This window comes from Prunus mume, linkage group LG7 (genome assembly GCF_029339155.1).
Source record: "Prunus mume cultivar Tortuosa linkage group LG7, ASM2933915v1, whole genome shotgun sequence".
NCBI classification, from domain to species: Eukaryota; Viridiplantae; Streptophyta; class Magnoliopsida; order Rosales; family Rosaceae; genus Prunus; species Prunus mume.
The window spans coordinates 19,747,726-19,767,914 of record NC_142704.1 but is presented as its reverse complement, the minus strand read 5'-3'; the positions used below and the strand labels follow the sequence as shown (position 1 = coordinate 19,767,914).

Genomic DNA, 20,189 nt, shown 5'->3' with positions numbered 1-20,189 from the left:
AAAGAGTTTTTCTTAGCCTTTTTCATTAAATTATCTTGGGTTTTCTTCTTTCTTTGAGTCTACCTCTTGCAATTTAGTTTACTACAAGTGGATTTCTTCTTATCACTATCATTATTAACCTAATTCACAAGCACAACACAATCTCATCACGCACTATAAATCCACTTCCAACTCTCTCTCTCTCTCTCTCTCTCTCTCTCTCTCTCTCTCTCTCATAATTGGCAGTTACAAAAAGAGGCTACCAATTTGCTTCTTTTGAGAAACAAACATCCTCACGAAACCCATGCATTCATAAAAATAATCAACCTTATCTGAGAAAAGAAAACGCAACAAGAAATTAGAAAAACCAGATTCTCATCTTTCACTTGGAAATTTATATTTGAAACAAACCCACCAAGCCTGCAAGCCATTTTGCTCAACTACACAATGTCTGCAACATCAAATTTGGAAGAGGACCCAAGAGAGAGAGCCTCTCTGCCACCTTCATCCCTACCTCTCACTCAAAAATGGCCAGCCAACTTTTTCAAGGTCATGCTTTTAGAGCTCAAAATACAAAGAGGAATAGCTCTTCCTTTGGTGGCAATGAATTTGACATGGTTTGCCAAGATAGCAACCACAACAGCTTTTCTTGGCAGGCTCGGAGAGCTTCAGTTGGCCGGTGGCACGCTTGGTTTCACCTTTGCTAATGTCACTGGCTTCTCTGTCTTAAATGGGCTCTGTGGTGCCATGGAACCTATATGTGGTCAAGCTTCTGGAGCTAAAAGTATTAAGCTCCTTCACAAGACCCTTCTCATGACAACTTTCTTTTTACTGCTTGTAACACTTCCTATTTCTTTCTTGTGGCTCAATGTTGACAAAATCCTCATCCATTTTGGCCAACAAGAAGACATTTCAACAGTTGCAAAGAGCTACCTTTTGTATCTCCTGCCAGACTTGGTAATTACCTCATTGCTCTGTCCCCTCAAAGCCTACTTGAACTCCCAGAGCATCACACTACCTTCAATGTTCTGCTCGGCTTTGGCGCTTGCGCTTCACGTACCGATCAATATCTTGCTTGCAAAATCCAACGGTCTTGAGGGAATTGCAATGTCTGTGTGGATCACTGATCTCATGGTTGTGCTTCTACTTGCCTTGTATGTGTGCTGGATTGAAATTAATGCCAAGGAAGGGGGTTGGAAGGAAGGGGGGTGGCTTGATCAAGGTGTTGGGGATTGGATTAGGCTGCTCAAGCTTTGTGGACCTTGCTGCCTCACTACCTGCCTTGAATGGTGGTGCTATGAGATTTTGGTATTGCTAACAGGCAGGCTTGCCAATGCAAAGCAGGCAGTGGGAGTTTTAGCCATTATATTAAACTTCGACTACTTGCTTTACTCAGTCATGCTTTCTCTGGCAACATGTGCCTCAACCCGTGTCTCGAATGAGCTTGGAGCAAACAGAGCGGGCCCTGCTTATCAGTCTGCATTTGTGTCTATAGCAGTGAGTGTGGTCTCAGGTTGCATAGGTGGCTTGGTGATGTTAGCAGCCAGGGGAAGTTGGGGGTCTTTGTTCAGCCATGATAAGGGAATTGTAGGAGGTGTAAAGAAGATGATGCTGCTAATGTCTTTAGTGGAGGTGGTAAATTTCCCATTAGCAGTTTGTGGAGGAATTGTCCGGGGAACCGCAAGGCCGTGGTTAGCCATGTATGCAAATCTTGGAGGGTTTTACTTCCTGGCCTTGCCTTTGGGAGTTGTTTTAGCATTCAAGGTTGCACTTGGGCTCAGTGGATTGTTGATAGGGTTCTTGATCGGGATGGTTGCTTGCTTGATTCTGGTTCTCATGTTTGTTGTAAGGATCAATTGGGACGAAGAAGCTTGCAAGGCACAAACACTTGCCTCAGTTGCATGTCAAGCACCAGAACTTAACAAAGATGGCAATAATAAAAGCATGGGGAGAGCTGATGTTGAAGTCTAAGAATAACCTGAGAGTATTTGTTGTAACACAAACGTCTCTTACTCTGAGTCATATCCTAGTAAACCAGAACAGGTAAAATTTTACAGGGTTCTGGATCATCCACTACATAACCATGGCTCCAATGGCCAATTCTAGAAACGTGTTTTGAACGATAAATTTTGAGTAATTTGTGTAGTTCCCAGGTTATTTCTTCATGAGTCCATGTAAATTAAACAACTACCTAGAGTAAAAAGTGCCCAACTTTATATGCAGTCAAGAAATTTCTGGAAAGCAAGAGGTTAATGAGGCCTAAAAAATGCATACATAGACAATGCAATTCATGGCAAAAAGAATCGCCTATATAAGTAGTCACACAGCATTCCATATAGAAGAAATTATTGCAGATTTTTTTTTTCCAGTTTCCAAAATTCAAATACAACAAAAATTACTTGTATGTTGATGAACTTGTATAAGCTCAGAGGAATCAAATGCAGACTACCATTCAGGAACTTGCAATCCCATTAAACATCTCTGAATAACATCATTGTTCCATACTTGATGATGAAATTTATATCACAGGTCCCAATGAACAAACAAGGAAGACATCATCCATCAACGAATCCGGGTTTAGAACTTAGAGACTCCAGCTCTTTCAGTTTCTCTTCATTGAAGCCTAGGGTAGCCATTATCTTGTGACCCGGCGATTCCACTTCGTACCAAATGCCAAGAAGCAGATGAGATGTTGTAATTTCCCCACTATCACCTGCAATTGAGAAATGGCAAGGACTTTAGAGCAAAGCAAAAAGACTTGACAATTCTGATTTGCCAAAGAAAAGATGTTCATGTGCCCTTGGAGCTCAATCCCGCAATTCCACAAGTGAGGGGACATTGCGCAAGTAGCAAGAGCAACACAGGTTCGATTTCAGATAGTTCTATTATCTAGGTTGCTGTCAAGAATCAGATAAATGAGATTTTTAATTTTTTTAATCAATTATTGAAACCATTTTATCTGATATTCCCATCTCACAAAGCAGAATTACAATTAATTTTTCAAGCTCCATCGAGCATAGGACTTTACATGGCATTGGAAGATAAAGTTTGTCATTGTCATAGAAATGAAAATTGGATCTAATAACTAATTAACTAACAACAACAACAAAAACAACTGTGTCATTTCAAGAAAACACAAATTGTTCTTACATTCTAGGGAAGCTCAGCTCCCATTATCTACAATGACCCATTCTAGAAGATGGAAGCTGCCATAGAATCCAAAATCTTTTACCCATATAATGCGAGATACGTTTACTACTGTTTCTTTTCAACCCAAAAATAATGCATCAATGAAGCCAGTCCATGCATTGAGTATTCATCCCCCTACCCACTTCCTGCGACTAGGGACAAATTTCACTTGACTAATTCTTATACAAAGCAATTATGAAAAGAATTTTACTATAACACTTAACCCAGAGCTCTATATTTTTAAAAGATTACACTCTCAAGCATACAAATTCTCAGATGGAAGATTATAAAAAATGAAATTACAGAATACAGTAAACATTTAAACAACGTCAGAAAAAAAAAATTACAAAATCATATGTTACGCTATTCAAATAGAAGTTACTAGCCTATATCCATGTTCATCTCAGCCATCTTACGTTACCTATCAACATATTTGTAATCATATATTTGTCTGCATGTTAAGATGCTACTAGAACGAGCATCCATGCGATTCCAATGACAGCAGTAGACTTAAGCTCAGGAGACATGCAAGAAACAATTTGAATTCACAAAAAAATTTGAAAGGCCAATCAAAAGAATTTCCAAAATAGAAAAATTTATATATGAATCAAACATCCCAGAAACACACCAGATTTTAGCTTTTTGTCAACAGCCCAATCAAGCACTCTTTGAGCTTCCTCCGTCAATGTGGGATGCTCAGGACTGAAGAACCACATGTCAGCTTTCCCAAGTAACTTGATCGTTTCTTCACGAACCTTGAAAAGTGTAATTCCATTTGCCCGTAAAAATTTTGCAGCCAGACTGGTTCCTGCAGCCCAATTCAAAGATGGCTAAGTATACCATATAATCAGTACAGAGTAAGTATGTGGTCAGATATTCGTAAGATTTTTTTTATATAGTAAGAAGACGCTTTGTATCTTATATTTGCATCCCCATTTAGCCTTTAGTTGTTGTTTTTGGATTGTAACTTTCCTAATTTCACGACTAAGCTATTATGCATAAGATAGAAGCATGCGCACAACTACACAAGGGCCCTTCTAACCAGCACAATTTTCTAACTAAGCTTCAACTTATGCAGCTCACTTGAAGACTACATTATACTCATGCACATCGCAACCAACTAAATTTCGAAATTTGCAGTTCTAGTCTTACATAATCTAGTCCTTTAACTCTGATTGTTTGACTCCATCTTAAAATCGGATACAACATTATCGAAAATGGAATCAATACTTAATTATAGCAGCACCAATCAACCCAACTACTTGCACTATGATCAGAGAAAAAACATTCAAAAGCAATTGAGTCATTAACTAAAAAATTAACAACAATGAAAGCTTAAAAGAGTCAGAAATTTGCTTACCCTCTATGAGGATACCCATAAGAATTGCTTCAGTCCCAGTAGTTGCATACTTGAGCTTCCTGGCTTCCAATTCACCCATGGCAAATGACTTTATAGCCCTCCAAGACCATCTGCATCCACTCACCCAATACCAAAACCTCAATCCCAACAACAAACCCAGAAATAAAAAACACTAAGCCCACAAAAGATATTAAAAAGACACTCACTTGGGCACTTTCTCAGTGAATGAAACTCCTTCCACATTTCTGTAATGACCAAATCAGAAGCATCTGAAACAACAGCTTGGTCATCCAAAACGTGAAAAAGAAACAAAATTGAAAATTCATGAAAGAGGGACTTGGAAAAGTGAGAAAACGGGACTCACGCTGTAGGGAGGCTGAGGCAGACTGTGGCAGAGAAAGGTCGTAGCTTTGGCTCTTGGGTTCTGACTCTGAGGCTTGAGGACTGAAGCGAGAGACTGTTGGCTCCCAGCCATGGCTTCTGCAAACCGTCGGGTCTCAAATTCCGCGTCAGAGTTGGCGAATCTAGGCCGGGTTTGGTTCTGTGATTGGGAATGAGAGCTGTGGTAGATGTTGGAAGCTTGGACAGAGAGTGAGCGGCCATTTTTGGAAAACCAAATGGAGCCTCAGTGAATTGGATATGTGGAAGGATATGGATTGGAATTTGTAACTTGGAAGCAAGAACGAGACGCGTCGTTTTCTGTGCACCTTTGTGTTTGAACTTGGGTTGGGCTTCCTTCCACCCAAATTCTTTTATGGCCGTTGAAATTGGGGAGCTTTTACAATGAGGAGTTAAAGTGAGGAGGTTATTTGAGGAGACCGATCCGACCTTCGAAACATTTAAAATATTTAAGTCCCATGATTTCTTTACATTTGTTGATGGTGAGATTTGACCTCCTCAAATAACCTCCTCACTTTAAGCCCTCATTATAACTTTTCCGGTTGAAATTGTGCTAGTTGTAGTTTGGGTGTTGATAATTGGACTCAACCTATTTCTTGAGAGGTTTCACCACAAACATCATCCCTTAGACACCAAATTTCAACCGTTTTACACCAATATTTTGTTGCTTTCATGATTGTGATGTTTGATGCAATCCATTAGTTCCTTAGAATCCGATTCAAAATGGATGGTAATACAGCTTTGTGATCTATCTTCAATTGTTTTGTTATTTCTACTGTTTATCAACACACCGATTGCAATGTAGTAGAGAAAAAAAGCCATTTCAACAAACAGTTTTAAAAAAAAATATTTGCATGTTGAGAACTTAAATATGCACATCTTGTTAGAACACGAAGTGAGTGTGACTTGCAAACCACATGCTATATACATTTGTTTACATGTTCTATTTCGCATGATTAAGAATGATGAACTTGTGAATTATGAAATTGTGTGGATAATAGGAGGTACAAAGTTAAATAATTATATTTATAAATTCTAAACATATAATCTAATAACATAATACATTATCTATATATATTTTATATATACATATATAAAGCAAAAGGCAGAGAATGGTAAAACATTCAAAATACCAAAAAATGTCATTAGTTAATGCAAACATTAAGAATTAAAATTATTAATTAAATGAGAATAATATGGTAAATTCACACTTTTTCATATTTAAAAAATTAAAATTAAAAGAAAAATCAGATAATGAATCCTATTTTTATGGAACACAACTACCTATTATCTTTTTTAATTTTAAAATAAATTTAAATTTTTTTATAAAAAAAAAGCCTCTCACAATCGCGGAAGTGCGTGCGAAGAGGCTAGTAACCTATAAACAAAATACAAGCTAAAAGTAAGTGGAAGTTATTTTTAATAGGGAGTGTAGAGAGCATTTCGCAAATACTTTCGTTTTTGGTTTATAGTTTTTTTTATTACATATGAATTTGGGTCATGGAAGTAGCCATCTCTGTCCAATGCTATGAAACTCTAGTTGTGTTCCTTTTTTTGGTCAGGGAATACTATTCATTAATAGTGGGAAACATTATAAATTGAGAAAACTCATTTCCAATGCAGCCCAATACCAACACGTATAGCAGGCCCAATGATAGAAAACCAAATAAATAACAAAAGCCCATAAAATATTAAACAAAGAAACCCTGATCTAGAACACAGAAGCAGCCACTCATAGCATGCCAACAACACCACAGAAACAGATCGCCACCACCAAGGAGGAGTAACCGACACGGGGGTATCAAAAGGCCAACGGAAGATGGGGTGAGCAGGCCACCCGCGAGGAAGTGCTCCCATAATCCAAGTGTGAAGTGCAGGATGCACTTTAATTGCAGCCACGAACCACCACACACCACCGAGGAAGAACAACATGAGTGGTGGACGAGGAACCGATGAGCAAACGGTGGTAGTTGAGAACAAACGCCCAGATGAAGTTGTTGGCCATGGATGGACAACATCACTACATAGAAGAGATGAGGAGAGTGTAGATATAAGAAGTGGAGGGTGAAAAGTGAAGGTGGCTGGGGAAGAAAGGAGATGAAGAGATTGGAGATAAAGGGTCTCACAGAGTAGGCTTAACTTGAGGAAAAACAGGAAAAAAAAAACTAAAGGAAACCGAAGTGAAGGCAAGAAGCCCCAAATATGAGACAAAGCTCAGGGGAAAAACACCCATTTTGGGTGGGGACCACAGAGGGTGAGGCAAAATCACCACGGAGGGTGAGGAGGAAACAGTAAAAGAAAGAGGGAAACAATGAGAAATAAACAGAGAGAAAGGAAGAGGAGGGAAAAGGGGGAAGGAGAAAAAAAGAGGAAGATGAGGGGAGGGAGGAGGGGCAGAACACCTCCCCCCCAAAAGCGACGCTGAAGGGTTGGGGACTAGTAGAGAGAGAGAGCCTCTGGTTGTGTTCCTATGATTAGATTTAGATAGGTCAATTTCCTATATTTAAAGCATGTTATAAAAAAAAAAAAAAATTTATCAAATTGAAGGTAGAAGAAGGATTACTCATGAAGAATACTTATCCCATATAATCCCCACAAAATGATATAATATCAACACCTTATAACTTCTCCCAGTGGCGGATCTAGGATTTGTAATTCAACTGGGTGAAACTCACATTAAAAACTCAAGGTTATGAGTGAATCTCATTAATAAACATAAAAATATACACCTAGTATGAGGACATAATGAGTTTTACCCTCAAATGCATCTCTATACATAAGTAAAAGTATAGCGAAAAAAAAAACTATTCTTTTTCTTTAAAAACAAATTCCAACAATTTCTTTATTTTCTTGAGATTCGAATTGTGATCTGACATAACAAAAGATAACCTATTTAATCCAACATCCCAACAAAAAATCAAATAAATTATCATAATAACATCAATGCCTTTAATCAAACATTAACATACCAACAACAAATCAAAACATCTCAACAATACCAATATCAAATCAAACATCTCAACAAAATTCCAAAAATCAAAGAGGAGATAATTAAAGAGGATAAATTTTAGGTTATGCATACATAACATATGACTTACTTTTTGGGTGGGCATTGGTTTGTATGTTTCACATGGGTTAGCCTATTTTATATGGGTATTTTTTATTTTTGAAAATTTTGGGGTAGGCAGTAGCCTACCTTGCCTTAGTTATAGGACGGCCCATGACTTCTCCCTTCTAAAATATTCATGTTTATTTGTTGTTGCATAAGCCCACTTTTCTTAACTGAATAATTCATCATCTGCTAAAGATGTTCGGGCAAAAATCAATAGTTCAGAAAAACAAAATACTAATTGAAAAACATAAAAATTCCATAAGGATGCAAATCATAGCCAAATTCAAGACTTTTATTTTATTTTTGGAAAGGCAAGACTAGTGCTCTTAATTTGTTGGAATTAGCAAGAAATTAACGAATGGGCATGCAGGGAAAAGAAAAACCGAATGGGCCTGTGAAGATAAAGTTTCATGCGATCCAACTTTAATTAGGGTAATTCCAATAATAAAAAAAGCAAGGTACTAAAAGAAGAAGGGGTCAAAATAGAAATTAGATAGAATTTTGGAGATAAAAAGAAATTGGGAAATAGCCCTTAATGCCACCGGTTTTTAAGTTTTAAGTGGAAATATCATCCCTCCCTAAAAATTTTATAAATACCATCTATAAATATATATTTATTGTCCACTTATTGCTCACCTAACATTTTTTCTGAAATTTACCTTCCGCCAATCAGCTCTCTATTGGCTCCGTCTCTCACAGTCTCTTCACTCTCTCGTCACTCAGCTCGACTCTCTCGTCTCTCGTCGCTCAGCTGTCACTCTCTCTTCTTTTTTCCTCTCCCAACGGAATCTGTTCATCGAAGATCAACACCATCGTTCACCTCAAACAGGTATTGTTCATCGACATTTTCTTACGGCTTAGGGTTTATGGGTTTGTATGAAATTGATTTAAGCGTTTGTTTGAAATTGGTTTAGGGTTTGGGGGTTTCTCTTAAATTGGTTTAGTGGGTTCTTTGAAATAAGTATAGGGTTTAGGGGTTTCTCAGAAATTGGTTTAGGGCTTAGGCATCATAGATGTATGATTGTTTTGAGGGTTATTAGGCATCATAGATGTCTGATTGTTTCCTCGAATTTTTGTTCAGGTGCTGCTGTTTTTTTTTTTTTTTGTTTCACTAAGTTTCAAATTTGGCGCTCTGATTTCGTTCCAAAACCCTCTCCCTCTCTTTCCCTCAAACCCTCTATCATCGTCCCTCTGTCAACCATCGTCGTCTTTGTTCTCAACCTCTCACAACCTCCATCTCTTGTCAATTTCCTTCCTCCAAAATCAATTTCTGTCTGTCATACTTAAAAACCCAAAAATCACCAAATTCCAAGACCTAAACCGCTGCCTTGCATCCATATTGGTCTCAGTAGTTTGGCAAATTAAAAGGTGTGTTTTGATTGGCATTTAATTTGGTTGGTGTAGGGGCTTTTTTTCTTCGCAAAGAAGTGGGTCTTTGTAAAGAGCAATCTGATGCAAGTGTCCCCTTGTGTCTGAGTTCGAAGATCAAGACCCAAGGATGTCTCGAAAGGGTGATGACGCCTTAAGAAACTCCTTGGTTACCTTCACAAATGAAAATGACAACAAATTACAGATAAATATTCTAGCTTGGCATGAGTGACTTATGGCATGGGAGCAAAAATTATCATGGGTTTAGCACTTTAGGAGAGACATATGTGGGTTCCTTATGAGGTACAGAGGTTCTAATGGAGAGGGAGAGAGGTTCTAAGGAGGTTTGATGAAGAGGGAGAAGGATGGTGAAGAGTTTTGGGTGACTTTCGCAGTTTCCGAAACTGACAGTGACTCTGTCAAAGCTTCATCAATCTGCCAAAAAAAGGGAAATAAAGAAAAATGAGGAAGGATAGCACGAAAATTCTTAGGTTTGCATGTGAAAGAGAAAGCTTGCTCTCTGAAGGTTGTGGGTTCTGGGTTGTGGGTTGTGTCGTGTTGGGTAGAAGGGGTCCTATTTATAGCTGCTGGTAATGGGTCTTCTCCAAGAAACCCTAATGGTTTCTTTCCAATCTAGCTAAGCTTTCCTCTTCCTTTCTTCTCCTCTTTCTTGACTTACCTCATGGAGGCAAAAATCAGTTCTGCCCAATCCCACAAAATCAGGGATTTTTGGGAGCTCGAGGCTTCAGCAGCTTCAGAGGAGAGCTTCCATTTTCACCCATCTTTTTTCTCTTCTTTCCTCCTTTTCACGGCCAAATCTGATGAAGGAAAGAAAATGGGTGCGCCTGCTGGTTTAAGGGATAGCATCTTCCCCTGCGTGCCAATACCCTTTGGTTTCTTGAATGCTTGCACTTGGAATTTGTTCTCCCAGCAGCCCCTCACATGTGAATCTTTGGCTTTCTTCGTGGCCTTCTGCTTTAGCCAAGTGTTGAAGGCCTTGGACTCCTTTTATTCAAATGGTATGGGCCCTTTAATATAGAAGACCAAGTCATCTAATAAGTGGGTTAAATTCACCAAATATTTGGGCTTTATGGGCTATCTAAAGTAATGGGTTATTTTGGTTGGGCTACTGTAGTTGAAGCAATTGGGCTATTTCCTCTCTTGTGCTTACCCACGTTTGAGCCTAAGAAAATGGGCTTGAGTCCCGAGGCCCCCAAGCGACCCGAGACTTCCATTTCTCGGCCCATCAATGGGCCCCATGACAATTCGTTACCATCCATACCACAACCCACTCAAGCAAGCCCCGGGCATTTGAGTGGCTTGGGCCCACTCAAGCTTGTAGTGCGATTGGGTGTGAAATAATAATTTCCCGCTTGGCATGGCATGTTGCTTGGCATGCTTTTAAATATGGCGCTTGATAGGATAATTGGCATGGATTTGCAGAGCTAAATGCATTTTATAATTTTAATCTCAATTCCTAGCTTGACGGATTTTTTATTTAGCATGGCATGCGGAGTATGACTCGTGTATGTCATACTTTCATGTGCTCCAAATCGGATCTTTTTCCAATAATATATCGTCTTGGGCTAGAAATTTATTCGGGCCCAACCATGGATTTTTTGGGCCTCAACAGTTGGTTTGCATTCAAGATTTAGAAAGAGAAGAGAGAAAACAAAAGAAATAACAAGAGAGGTTTGAAGAGGATGAGGAGCCGTGAAGCACCTCTGTGTCTCATCTGGGTTTTTGTAGCAGTTATTAATTGGTATTTGGTGGCTTACTATGGGTCTTTATGACCAATGTATGTAACCTTCTTACAAGTCTAATCGGTATCTATTTTCTTTCTTGAAAATGATATCTAAAGTCAAAGACAATTAACCTGTGTATATCATTTATAACTTGTATGCTCCCAACCATATAATACTTTTTGTTTTAGAATAATGCTTGTTAATTTGACATATTATTGCTTTTATTCTGTTTTCTAACTTTAGGGCTTGCATATTGGATATGGATAAGTTCTCTTTGTTTTTCATATTCTCTTGTGATTATTTGGAATTTCAGTTTGGGGATGAATATTCAATGTCTAAACAAAGCGCAAAGAACCATATGTGGTGTAATATGAGTTCTTTAAAAGTTTGTTGTTTTGTGCTTGATCATTGTCTGCTTAAAACAAAGCAGGAAATGAGTGAAGATGGGAACATGTCACCAGCAGGTGTGGTTTAGAGAAATGGGGCCATGGATTTTGCTATAAGCTAACTCTTTAAGCTTTTGCTTTTCTTTTTTGTGTATGAATACTTAAAGAACTCTGTTTATGAGGTGAACTTTTAATGTTTTAATTGTACATGTGTAACAAACATTTTTTACAGTTTTGATGGTTTATTTATTCATTTATCTTTGATGTTGATAACGCAGACAATATATACAAACCTCTTATTTTGTTAAGAAAAACTGAAGGGATGGTGCCAATTTCATTAATTTCCTTACATTTGAAAGGAGGGCATATTGCAGTCATTATTGTGGTTGCCACTGATTGATAGGACGTTCCATTACATTATACCTTGAAGTCAATAAATTGTTTCCTGATGTCTTCTTGTTGAATTGTTCTCAATTAGGCTTCTGCTACCACACATTCCTATTGTAGCTTAAGCTGTGTCATGATTATCTGGTGTCTGGAGATATGTAAGGTAAAGACTTAAATCCTTCTGAGACAGAAATTGGAGTGAGAGACAAGTAATTTGAAGGACACGTGAAAAACAGAGTGAAAGACAAGGGTTGAAAGCCAAAATTGAAATTGCCTTTGCCACTGCAATTATGGTATTCAAGGAATCTGATGAAATGGCCTAGCTGAAGCAACAACAAGTGGAAACCGGATTCGAACTATTTCGTAAGTTTGCAAAAATAGTGGATTCAAAAGGAAACTGGGACAACATCACTGTGGGCAGGGTCATGAATTTCATGGGTCGCGGTCGCCGCAATTAAAGAATATGCAACTTCGAATGTGGCAACAGCAGCAAATTTGTGACACTTTAATATGACTTTAGATTGGCTGTAAATGTAGTGAAAACAACATGTAAAATGGAATCATGTTCAGTTAGCCTCTTTTTGTATTAAGTAACTATAGGGTGGCCTCTACTTGTATTATGTAAGTTTGAAAAGTAGATTTTATGGAATTATGATGCCTCTTTTTATATTTCTGCGTATACAGTTTATCCATGTCCAATACAATGGCGATATAGAGGCAATAAATCCGCAATATTCATGTGTTTAATGGCAATATGATGTCAATAAGAGTACAACTGAGTTGCAATACGATCCTTTTGCAGTAGGTACTGCATCAGCATGGTTTGTAAAATATCTTAGATAAAAAAAATTAAAAAGAAGTAAACCAACATTAAATTAAAAATTGGAAAAGGGTTGAAGTATACATCCCTTAAAAGACAGATGGCCTATAGTACACACCTTCAATATGGACTTTATATATACAAATCATGCCTTGCATCACCATCACATCCCCCCCTAAATTACAGAAACATGCCACCACAAAACCTCATGCTCCTTCCTCTTTCAACCCCTAAATTATCCATCAAATGCCTAATACTAGATGGCTGCTTGGGCGGTGGGATACCCTACATCATCGTCCTCAATCTTTATGTACTTCCACTCATTCGAGGCCATCAAAACTGAGAACTTTAAGCAAACCTTGTCTTCCATGTTTGTATTACCAATATGATGCATATGATCCAACAGTTCAGCAAATGTGATGGTCCGTGGTACTATTAAGCATTTTGAGTCACCCCATTCGTATTTGTACATCTTCTTTGAGGTTACCCATTTTCCATTGTAGCAAACCTGTAACACCCCGACTCCAATTTATTCTTATTTTAATTAAATTAAGAGAAATTATGAATTTACTCTTGGGTTAAGGGTAATTTTGGTCATTTTCTTATCCGGGAAGATTTTGGGACCATGAGTGGTTTGGTTGTGTAGGTGGTACTGAGACGAATCCGTAGACAGGCGGTAGGCTTGAATCGGAGTTGTAACGAAGTCTTGGCGATCAAATTAAGTTCGATGGCGGAACCGTAATTATTAAAAAAGTTTGGTAAAAATCAGATTTTTCACTTTTACCTCACACACTCTCTCTCTCTCTCCCGATTCACTCTCGTGCGCGAACCCCCGGTGTTTCACTTGTTCACCTAACGGAAAAAACCCTCACACCGCCACGTCGCCACCTCACCCTCGAGACCGGTCCGCTCGACTCGTCAATCAAAACCCACTGTTATCCCTACCGAAAGCTCGAAATCCGCCACGATATTGACTGGTTCAAACCGGAGGTTTTCGCTATCGCATCGCCGTCTCCGCCGTCCATTTTCGGTGAACCAGGTGAGGTTTCTTCTCCTTTTTACGTGCTCTAGCTGTTTATAGGGTTAGATTAGAATGATTTTGAAGTTTGGAAATTGATTTTAGAAGTTAGGTTTTGGCCGGTTTTCAATTTGAAATTCCGGCTAGTTCCCGTACGAATTGGACCTTGTGGTAGTTGAAGAAAGTGATCCTGACCTTGAGAAAAAGCTAGGGTAGGAAGGGTGAGCGTTGGTGTGGAGATTTTCCATCGCTGGAAATTTCTCTACACACCCAAGCGCTGCCGGCGCGTGTGGCGGCTCGTGGGCAAGGCTGGTGAAGTTGCTTTTTATCCTGATGAGATCCTTAGGTTGTCACGAGTGCGTAGAATTTTACGGATCTCAATTTGGATGTCGTTTGACTATCGAACGGATTTCGTATATTGTCCGTTATCCAGGTTCGATGGGTTCTAACCGTTGGACCGTTTCCAAGTTGAAGTATGTTGATCTAGGTACTCTTAGAAACCTATAGGAATTCGCAGATCGTGAATCGGAGCCCCGAATGTTCCGATTCAATAATTCAAAGTTTGAGGGATTAGCGATAACCGTACGATTGGAAGCGATTCCCAAACCTGTAAGTGGACCTTACGATATCCTATTGGACGTACGCGCACCGGGAACTTGGGGATTTAAGTATTTCCTTTTGTGAATTTTCATTTTGAAGTGCGTTATATTAATCAAGAGTTCGTATCTCGAAATAGGTAATTTGGTCCATCATACGCAGCCGGTAGGACCCTCTTGGGGCCGGGCAGTTTGGGATTATCTGTGAGTGGACTTTGTTTTCAAGCATTCGCATTGTTTTATTGATAAAAGATTTGTGCATATGTTTTTAAATGGTAAATGTGATTTAATAAGTATTTGGTTGATGGGTTTGAATATTCTTATACGTATTGGCAATATATTTTGGGTATGGATATATTTGAGTATGATGAATATGTTTATATGGATTTTGGGATGTCTATCTATATTGCCTATGCATAGAGTATGAGGAGTTGTTGTGGTGAGATTGTGGAAAGATATGAGTTTGAGGGATGGTTGTATGAGTATGTTAGGTGAGTACCATTCCCTAGTTACTAGGCTTCCCACACACGTCATTGGCAGTGCTGGTGGGGTGGGAAGGCCATGAGATTGTGGGTCTCACACATGTCGTTGGCAGTGCCGGTGTGTGAGACACTTCCCATACGTGTCATTGGCAGTGCCGGCGTATGGGAAGAGTATGTATATTGCTTAGTATTATCACACACCTCGTTGGCAGTGCCGGTGGGGTGATGATACCGTCTGCGCGCGTAGGACTTGTTATGAGATATGTGAGCTACACGTGTCATTGGCAGTGCCGGCGTGTGAGCTATGGAGTTCCGTCCCCCGATTGGACTACTCATCCCTGGACGCGGGTTAGTGCTTGAAATCCTGCGTACCAGCCAAACAATCCCCCGGTTGGATTGTTTTCCGGTACATTAGTATGGAGAGAAGTATATGTTATATTATAGTTATATACTTATATATATATATATATATATGTATGGGTTGGCGAGAGTTGCATATTTTGGGAATGGAGTTGTGGTTGGAGATTTTGAGAGTTATTGGACTTTGGGATTTTATGTTTTGAGTATTTGGTTTATGGATTGTGAAACTGCATGCTTGAGCATTATTTTTACACGGTGGGGTTATTATGTTGTTTTAAATGCAAACTTTATTTTTGTCCACTCACATATTTCTGTTTTGTGTCCCCCAGGCAGTAGTTGCTCTTGAAAGCGTTCGAGCAAAGTATGAGCTCAAAACATTCCATCCGTAGATAGGACTTGTGTAAATTCCTTCTACTCAACTGTTTGTTGTAAACAAATTCTGTTAGATGCTCTGTTATTGCCCATGTTAGGTCGTTACTTGAGGCCGGAGGCCACTTTACTTAGGATTATTGTATGTTGAAAGCATGCTGGCAGTTGGGATTTATATTATGTAAATTATGCAGGTTGAATGTTATTGGGTTTGAGCATTTTACAGGGGAGACTCTGCCAAAATTTTGGTAGGATGTCTCGGGTTTTAGTAAGTGGGCCCGGCATCGGGAGATGTCGGCACCAAGACGGTCCGCCTGTTTGGGAAATTCAGGCGGTCTGTCAAAACCAGAATAACAATTGTCTCCATTTCTGACCATGACAAAACAACATTTCATTAACAGATATGAAGCCACAACCAAATCATTGCAATACAACCACAATAACCAAGCAATACAATAGCAATACAACAGAAATATAACAACAACACAACAGCAATAAAACACCAATAACACAGCACTAAACAATATATCATCACAATTACACTATAAAAATCTAATACATCAAATGGAAAATCCCAAATTTCAAGATTGACATATCTTGAGCAATCTCAATGCATTTGGTAAAAACCCAGACGGATGAGCATCAAGATTCAAAAACATTACCCAAAGCAATTAAAATAAAACCAATTTCACAGCAACCCAAGCAATCAAAATAAAACATATTTCATAGAATTCCACAGATATTAACAAAATGACCATCAACACCTCCTATTGGAGGTCAGCAATGGAGTAGAGCTTCAAGGTTGCAAGCCAGCTGCGACCTTACGTTATTTAGAAGACATACCTAGAAGATGGGGTCGATGAGGGGTTTCCAGATTCATAACAAAGAGATGGGGACAATTCAAACCAAAGAGCGCTACCGAGACAGAGCTGCGTGAGAAGGATACCTCTGCACGAAAAGAGAATGAGAGCTGGGTTAGAGAGAGATAAAGAGAGCAGAGAGAGAGAGAGAGAGAGAGAGAGAGAGAGAGAGAGAGAGAGAGAGAGAACGAATAGAGAGCTTAGAGAGAACTAAATTTCAGATAAAGTATTATGTGGGCAATAACTGGATAATAAATATATATTTATAGGTGGTATTTGCAAAAATTTTGGGGAGGGCTGATATTTCCACTTAAAACTTAAAAACCGGTGGCATTAATGGCTATTTCCCAAAGAAATTTCTATAATAAAATTGTTCCTGGAAAAGCTTTTGCAATTCATAAACCCAAAGATGAACTTTAATCAAGCTACGAAGGCAAGCAGTAACAGAGCATATAAATAGAGAAGAGAAGAGAGGTCCCTAGGGTTTCAGCCGACGCCTCTCTTACCTCACTATCATGTACAGAGATGAATGTCCTCCAAGCTAGAAAGGGTTCTACGTGTCTTTTCTTCTTCACTCTTCTTCTTTAACGCAGCACAACGAACGACGTCGCCTCGTCAGCTCCATTTCTTCGGCTCCGCTCAGCAGGACCGGAAATTGTAAGTTGCTCAAGTTTTTGTCTTCTTTTTCTGGAATTTGCTTTAGAGCTTTTCTGTTTCTTAGAAAAATGGTGGGTTTGGATTTAGTGTTAGGTTTTTTCTGATGGGTTTGGATTTTTCATTTACAGAGTTGAGATTGGATTTGATATGAAAATTGTGACATTTCATTTAGGGTTCTTGTTGCTTCTTATTATTGGACTTTCTAGTTTTAGTTTTATCGTTTATGTAGATGAATGTTACTCTGGGTTTTATCGCAGTTATAGATGTTTTTTGTTTCTATTATTTTAGTCCGTTGTTATAGCTATTTGAATGTGCAAGACATGGATGACATACAAGAAGATATCACAAAAGGGATGCAGGAATTGAAATTTGAAGCGATGGCACTCTCTTTTCCTCAAGAAATCATACATGAGATCCTACTTAGGCTACCCGTTAAATCTTTGATCAAATGCACCTCAGTGTGCAAGGCATGGAGGTCCATGATCATGAACAAAAGATTTACCCGCGCCCACCTCAGCCAAATTAATAACATGAACGACAGGCACCTCTTCCTAGTCCACAGGGTTTCTGGTAGAGAGAGCTCCACTAGCGGCCACAGAGCCATCGTAAGCAAAGTAACAGAAGAGGTTTATTCTCTGCATTATGATAACCAGGCTTTTGACGAGTATGCCAAGATAGAATTTCCAATTGCTCCAAAGCAAGAAGTGCTCAATGAACATCTTCGTGTGGTTGGCACTTGTGACGGGCTAATCTGCCTTGCGGATGATATGTTCTGTTATTGTTACAACTTCTTTATATGGAATCCAGCCATTAGAAAGTTAGTGACCCTTCCCAGGCCTGCTATTACCTTTAGGACACATGGTGGGTACAATGCTTCTATTGGGTTCGGTTTTGATGCTAATACCAATGACTATAAGGTTGTGCGAGTTGTAACTTTACAGCATGAAGGTGTGGGGCCAACTCTTGCTGAGGTTTATTCACTAGCTACTGGCTCATGGACCAGTGTTGGTTCTGTTACTCCTTCATGTCAATTAAGTCGGGCATCCCAAGCTTTTGTTAATGGGGCTCTTCACTGGCCTGCACTCCGTCGAACAGATTATGGCTCACACTATTTTATCTTGACATTTGAGGTGGGCAGTAAGTTATTTCGCGAGATACGGGTGCCAAAGAGTTTAATAGAATATAATTACCACCTGGGATTATGGTTGTCTATTTCAGGAGATGGAAAATCCATTGCTCTGTTCTCGATGGATTATAGATGTGAAGACTCTTTTCTTGAAGTATGGGTGATGAAAGAGTATGGCATGGAGGAGTCATGGACCAAATTGATTACTCTTGGTCCACAAGGGCCAGAAAGACTTCTACCCAGGGCGTCATGTTTTAGGAAGAACGGTGAAGTATTATTGATACTTTCTGGAGCTAAGGTAGCATTTTCTACAGGTTCAATACTTAGTAATCAATATACTTTTTATGGGCACCGTGCAAAATCAAATCACGAGTTAGTATCGCTAGACCTTGTGAGCAAAACCATTAAAAATCTTGGGATTTCTGGAGAAGGATATCAATATTGCAACGTCGATTCCTACAAAGAGAGCCTTGTCTTATCTGACCAGACAGATGCAGTTTCGTACTAAGAGAAAGAACAGGTAATGTGATTATAATGCTGAGAGCAGAGCATTGCTTGTGAAGAACAATTTTAATTCTTTGCTTGCCAGATATTTATATTCGCTAAGAGCCTGATGGATGATTAAATTGATGTGGGTTCTTTTATGTTCATTAACTGATCTTTCGTCTAAACTCAATCCAGAAAGCAAGGTTCAAACCAGATAAATATGGTTAGACTGGTTTTTTTGCAAGTGCTTGTAGTTTTGTAACTTTTGTGACAACAATATCAACTTGGTTTGACTTTAAGAAGTGGACTGTGGAACTGTTGCTGTTTCCTTTCCATAGTGAACTTTATGCATTCATATTACATGGTCTAACTTACTGCTGTAAATAGAATTGTTCAACAGTTTGTGCATTGAATTCCTTTTCCAATGGTTTTCATGCACACAGTAGTTAATTTTCCAATTAGTCTTCATTTATGTAAAGCATGAATTGGAAGTTATATTCGCACTCCTAACCGTGGTCTTTATTCGTTTTTGTTTGTGACAGATTTGTAGTGCTGCAATGTCGTTTTCCTTCAGTGCCTGAAATGATGGTGCATTTTGTTGACATGGAACTTCTTATCTCAAGTTCTGATACATTTTCTCAAGTAGTTTTTACTTTTTTATAAATATAGTGTTTGAAAAAATTGGATCGACCTATGGAATTATGCACCTGTTAAATCTTTGAATTGGTTATGCAGTTCTAACTATATACCTCTTTCTGTGGAATCATCTATCAAATGATTTGATATTGCAATTTTGTTGTCTTTTTAAAGTAAATTTCCTCGGCTCAACAATCAGCAGTATTTGCATTTGATATATTGTGCTTCACATTCGAAATGTGTAGGTATATTAACCCAATGATTGGTTGTTGATTAATAGTTTACATGGAACCTGAGACTTTTTGAGTTGGGTATGTTGATTGCACAATCCTGTTTGTTGAGGTAAGTGAGGGGAGGGGGAATGGGATTGAGACCAAAAAACAATAACAACTAGCATCGACATTTCCATATGTCAGGCCGCCCAACACATGGCAAGAGTTGTATAATCTGTCCTCGGAAAATAAATTAAAAATTGTTTAAAGTTATTAGCAAATAAATTGTGGTTTTATTTATCTGATTAAAGCAGCCACCTTTCCGACACAAGTTTTGTAGCCTGAACTCAAAAAGTAAATTTCTTTAAAACATAATTAAAACTGTATTTTATGTTAATGTCGGATACATAAAGTGTTTTTCTTCACCGAATTTTCCTCTTTTGGAGTTTTTTATGACGAGATTTCGAACAGAGCCACTGAGATGGTCTTCAAGTTCCATTGTATAATGGCTGTTTTTTTAGCTTTGTTTTCAGTTAATGATCCCAAAACACAGAAATGTATGTTGGAATTAGAGAGAAATTGTAATAAACTAACGAATGGGCCTTCGGGGGAAAAAACAGAATGGGCTTGTGGATATAAAGT

The 20,189-nt window shown here is 38.7% G+C and overlaps 3 protein-coding genes across 7 annotated transcripts; 2 read left to right on the top strand and 1 right to left on the bottom strand.

Moving 5' to 3' along the window:
* Nucleotides 1-274: 274 nt before the first annotated feature.
* On the top strand, nt 275-2,166 carry LOC103337286 (MATE efflux family protein). Its single transcript, XM_008240450.2, has one exon. The coding sequence runs from the start codon at nt 427-429 to the stop codon at nt 1,948-1,950; it is 1,524 nt and encodes a 507-aa protein (XP_008238672.1). The 5' UTR covers nt 275-426; the 3' UTR covers nt 1,951-2,166.
* Nucleotides 2,167-2,315: 149 nt separating this feature from the next.
* On the bottom strand, nt 2,316-5,238 carry LOC103337285 (ATP-dependent Clp protease ATP-binding subunit CLPT2, chloroplastic). 2 transcript variants are annotated; one of them, XM_008240449.3, is made up of 5 exons: nt 4,893-5,235; nt 4,735-4,773; nt 4,529-4,638; nt 3,797-3,976; nt 2,316-2,692 (listed from the first exon to the last, which is right to left on the bottom strand). In XM_008240449.3, the coding sequence occupies exons 1-5, from the start codon at nt 5,129-5,131 to the stop codon at nt 2,535-2,537; spliced, it is 726 nt and encodes a 241-aa protein (XP_008238671.2). In that variant the 5' UTR covers nt 5,132-5,235; the 3' UTR covers nt 2,316-2,534. The 2 variants fall into 2 exon arrangements, with proteins under 2 accessions (XP_008238671.2, XP_088897675.1); XM_089041549.1 differs by lacking the exon at nt 4,735-4,773 and having other exon boundaries at nt 4,893-5,238.
* Nucleotides 5,239-16,174: 10,936 nt separating this feature from the next.
* Nucleotides 16,175-19,490, top strand: LOC148915695 (F-box/kelch-repeat protein At3g23880-like). Of its 4 annotated transcripts, none has more exons than XM_089041388.1 (3): nt 16,695-17,087; nt 17,389-18,733; nt 19,242-19,490. In XM_089041388.1, the coding sequence occupies exons 1-2, from the start codon at nt 16,960-16,962 to the stop codon at nt 18,719-18,721; spliced, it is 1,461 nt and encodes a 486-aa protein (XP_088897514.1). In that variant the 5' UTR covers nt 16,695-16,959; the 3' UTR covers nt 18,722-18,733; nt 19,242-19,490. The 4 variants fall into 4 exon arrangements, 3 of the variants coding, with proteins under 3 accessions (XP_088897514.1, XP_008238669.1, XP_016651395.1); XM_008240447.3 differs by having other exon boundaries at nt 16,699-17,087; nt 17,406-18,733; XM_016795909.2 differs by having other exon boundaries at nt 16,699-17,087; nt 17,376-18,733.
* The last annotated feature ends 699 nt before the right edge of the window (nt 19,491-20,189 follow it).

Bases quoted from the DNA above. Each gene is read 5' to 3' on its own strand.
- LOC103337286 (XM_008240450.2), top strand. From the start codon at position 427: ATGTCTGCAACATCAAATTTGGAAGAGGACCCAAGAGAGAGAGCCTCT.
- LOC103337285 (XM_008240449.3), bottom strand. From the start codon at position 5,131: ATGGCCGCTCACTCTCTGTCCAAGCTTCCAACATCTACCACAGCTCTC. The intron at 3,977-4,528 runs GTAAGCAAATTT...ATTGGGCTGCAG, and splicing joins TATGGGTATCCTCATAGAGG to GAACCAGTCTGGCTGCAAAA. The intron at 2,693-3,796 runs GTGTGTTTCTGG...TCTCAATTGCAG, and splicing joins TGACAAAAAGCTAAAATCTG to GTGATAGTGGGGAAATTACA.
- LOC148915695 (XM_089041388.1), top strand. From the start codon at position 16,960: ATGTCCTCCAAGCTAGAAAGGGTTCTACGTGTCTTTTCTTCTTCACTC. The intron at 17,088-17,388 runs GTAAGTTGCTCA...CCGTTGTTATAG, and splicing joins GCTCAGCAGGACCGGAAATT to CTATTTGAATGTGCAAGACA.